Genomic DNA, 2,851 nt, shown 5'->3' on the forward strand with positions numbered 1-2,851 from the left:
ACCCCCCTTTCCTGGGAGGACACCCAAGCCATCTTTTTTTTTTTTTTTTTTTTTCAAATAAACCCTCCTGACAATGAAGGAGGAGGAAGACTACATGGCTTCTGCAGACGTGATGCATCTGTCCTCAGGGGCAGGTGGGGGGGTCACAGTTTCCAGCCCTGGCTTTCTCAACCTGCAGTTCACCAGCTCTCCCTAATGATAAGCCACGGTGCTAAAAAGCTCAGGTCTGAGTCTCTTTTGATCAACTGAGGTGTGGGGGCAGGAAATTAAACAGACATTCGGCACATCCCTTTAGTTTTAATCCCCAGGCAATTTCTGGCTCATTTTATCCTTCAGTTGATTCAGGATGTCTAATTAACTCTGTCTGGCCAATATTAGAGCCCAACTCCAGCCCTGCCGTCAGACGCGGCGGTTTGAAGGGCAGGTACAACCACCTGAAGCCTCGGCACGGCTGCCGGCAGCCTGCCCGCGACAGCTCAGCTTTGCCGTGCCCGGCGTTGTTCTGCACCCTCAGACCGTGTTTAGCCCCGGCTGGCACAGCACCGCGAGGGGCTGGTAGGAATCCTCCGGGCCACAAACCCCTCAGCTATCAGCGATGCTGATGAGCAGCGGTACCCCAGGGCCCCTGCACATGGCTGGGATGCCCTTGGAGGACAATGCTGGTTTTTAAGCTCTTGATCTTTGGAGGAGTGGCAGGAGGTTGCTGGGACAAAATGATGCTTTGTCAGAGCTCCTCTGCCTCCCCCCAGTTTGCAACAGGTCTCTCCCACCACCTCCTTTTCCCTTTGTTGCTTCTGCTTCCTTCATCGCCTTCACTGCCTCTGTTTTCTGTCGCACTCAGGCAGCAGGACCAGGGGCAGAGCGTATCCCTTCAACGTCACCGCAATCACAAGCTCACTTTCTCCTGCTCGCTCCGGTCGAACCACACCACGCACCCGAGGGTGCCTTGCAAACAACCAGCCAGCCATTGCGCGGATGTCTCTGCATCCCATTACCTCCCTCTGCAAACAGTGGAGCCAGCTGTTAAATGCACTGTTAAAATATTTGTAGTATTAAAACCCCCATAACTACCATAGTCTTCATCAAATAACAAATATCCAGGAGGGAGCTTTGCATCGAAAAGGTTGCCGTCCTGACCTCGTGGCAAGCCTGGGGACAGGTTCAGCCCTATGAAACTGTACTAAAGCTGTCCTGTTGCACTAGAAGATATCACGGCATGGAAAATATGCTGAGCACCACACAGTCCATAAAGCCCAGGCTCTCCCAGAGCAGCTGGATGCTGCGACCCGAGCTGCAGGTTCCTTGCTGTCTGACCACAGCGCTTCCCAAGGGATTAGGTACCACCACAGAGCCATCAGCGAGAGCCCTCCTTGGTCCTCAAATCCCATTCCTGCCAAACAAATTTGTGGCGGTGTGGAAAAATAATTAGGAACAGCAGTTATCTTCAGGAAAAATTACCTGGAGACTTGCCTCCATATTGTTATGGGGAGTATATAAATCACACTTAATCATCAGCCCACAGAGCAGCCGGCGCTGCCCTGCCCGTACGGTGTGAGATGTACAGATCTGGTAGCTGCGAGATGGATGAGACCCTCCAAGGCACCAAACTCTTCACCGAGCCGGAGGTTGCAGACACCAAGTGCAGGGCAAAACAATTCAGTTACAGACCCCCAGCACGGGGGGGTCCTCCATCATTTTGGTTACGGCCCGGAGCGGTGTCCTCGGCAGATCCTTCGTTGCGGTTTCCTCCCCTAATTCCCAGCCCTTAAACCTGCTGATTCTCCCCAAGAACCTTTTTCTTCCCGACCCGGATCGTGGTCCCCCGGCCGGAGCTACCGCGCGGTGACTTACTGATGAAGTTGGCTTGGCCAGTGAAGATGGTGTACTGCAGCTCGTAGGAGCTGACGCTGAACTCGTCCTCCGAGATCCAGTGGACGGTGATCGTGTCGTGGGAGGCCGTGCAGAGCTCCTCTCGGACGGACGGTGGGTTCGGCGCTGCAGGAGATCACAGATAACATATTTCGTTAAGTCTGTCCTTTCTTTTCTTAATATACCTAGGGCTTTTTTGCTCCTTTAAGGATAGAGATGGGCTTGTGCGGGAAGCAGAGTCTCCCCACACAAACAACCGTCTCATTTTATCTGTCATTGTGTTTCCCACTTAACTAAACCTTTTCCCTGCAATAACAAAATATCCAGGCGCCAGTGTGTTTTCAGGCGTGCCAGAATGAGGGTTTTTCACTGCTGCCTCTGTCAGGTCTGAGACCCCCACCCTGAGACAAGCTGAGAAGCCACTTCCAAATCCACCTATTTCTCAGCACTGCTTGTGCAATAAGTATTTTGTCCCATAACTCTTCCGGACACACGTTTGTTGTTAGTCTTTCACTGCAAGTTGATCTGCCTCCCAATGAAGGACTTGGGTGAGTAAGGATGTCCTCGCTTCTCCGGAGCTTTCATCCCCCCCTGCTTTTCCAGCACAGTCCGGCAGCAGTCGGCTGCGGCAGGGCCGCTCCCCGGCACCCCGCATCGCCCCGGACGAGGGCGAGGGCAGCGTTCAGCCTGTGCTGTGGGCAGCAAGGCAGCACCAAGAGGCCCAGGAAGATCTCCGCCCAAAGAAGTTCATAATTTAGCACCCAGAAACCCACAAAAAGGGCAGCAAAAGGGAAAAGCTAAAGCATGCCGTGCGTTACAAGTACAATAATTGGTTAGTTCACCATTCCCTCCCTGTAATCCACCCTCTCAGATCCTTAGGGGCACCAGCCTCCTCCCCGGGTCCCTAACCACCATTTTTGGCCTGTTTTCGGAGCTTCTCCACCTGTGCTCCAGGAGAGCAGAGTGCAGCAGGAGGATGGGG

At 53.5% G+C, this 2,851-nt stretch overlaps 1 protein-coding gene across 1 annotated transcript in view; it reads right to left on the bottom strand.

Annotated features, from left to right (window-relative positions):
- LOC104166721 (probable E3 ubiquitin-protein ligase MID2) overlaps nt 1-2,851 on the bottom strand; it is a gene marked incomplete at both ends in the record, with an annotated part of 23,009 nt that overhangs the window by 3,512 nt on the left and 16,646 nt on the right. Inside the window, one exon of the mRNA XM_009706746.1 lies at nt 1,852-1,995. Within this exon, the coding sequence (XP_009705048.1) occupies nt 1,852-1,995 (144 nt within the window). The remainder of the gene's footprint in view (nt 1-1,851; nt 1,996-2,851) is intronic.

Source organism: Cariama cristata, unplaced genomic scaffold, assembly GCF_000690535.1.
Source record: "Cariama cristata isolate BGI_N322 unplaced genomic scaffold, ASM69053v1 scaffold15500, whole genome shotgun sequence".
Taxonomy (NCBI): domain Eukaryota; kingdom Metazoa; phylum Chordata; class Aves; order Cariamiformes; family Cariamidae; genus Cariama; species Cariama cristata.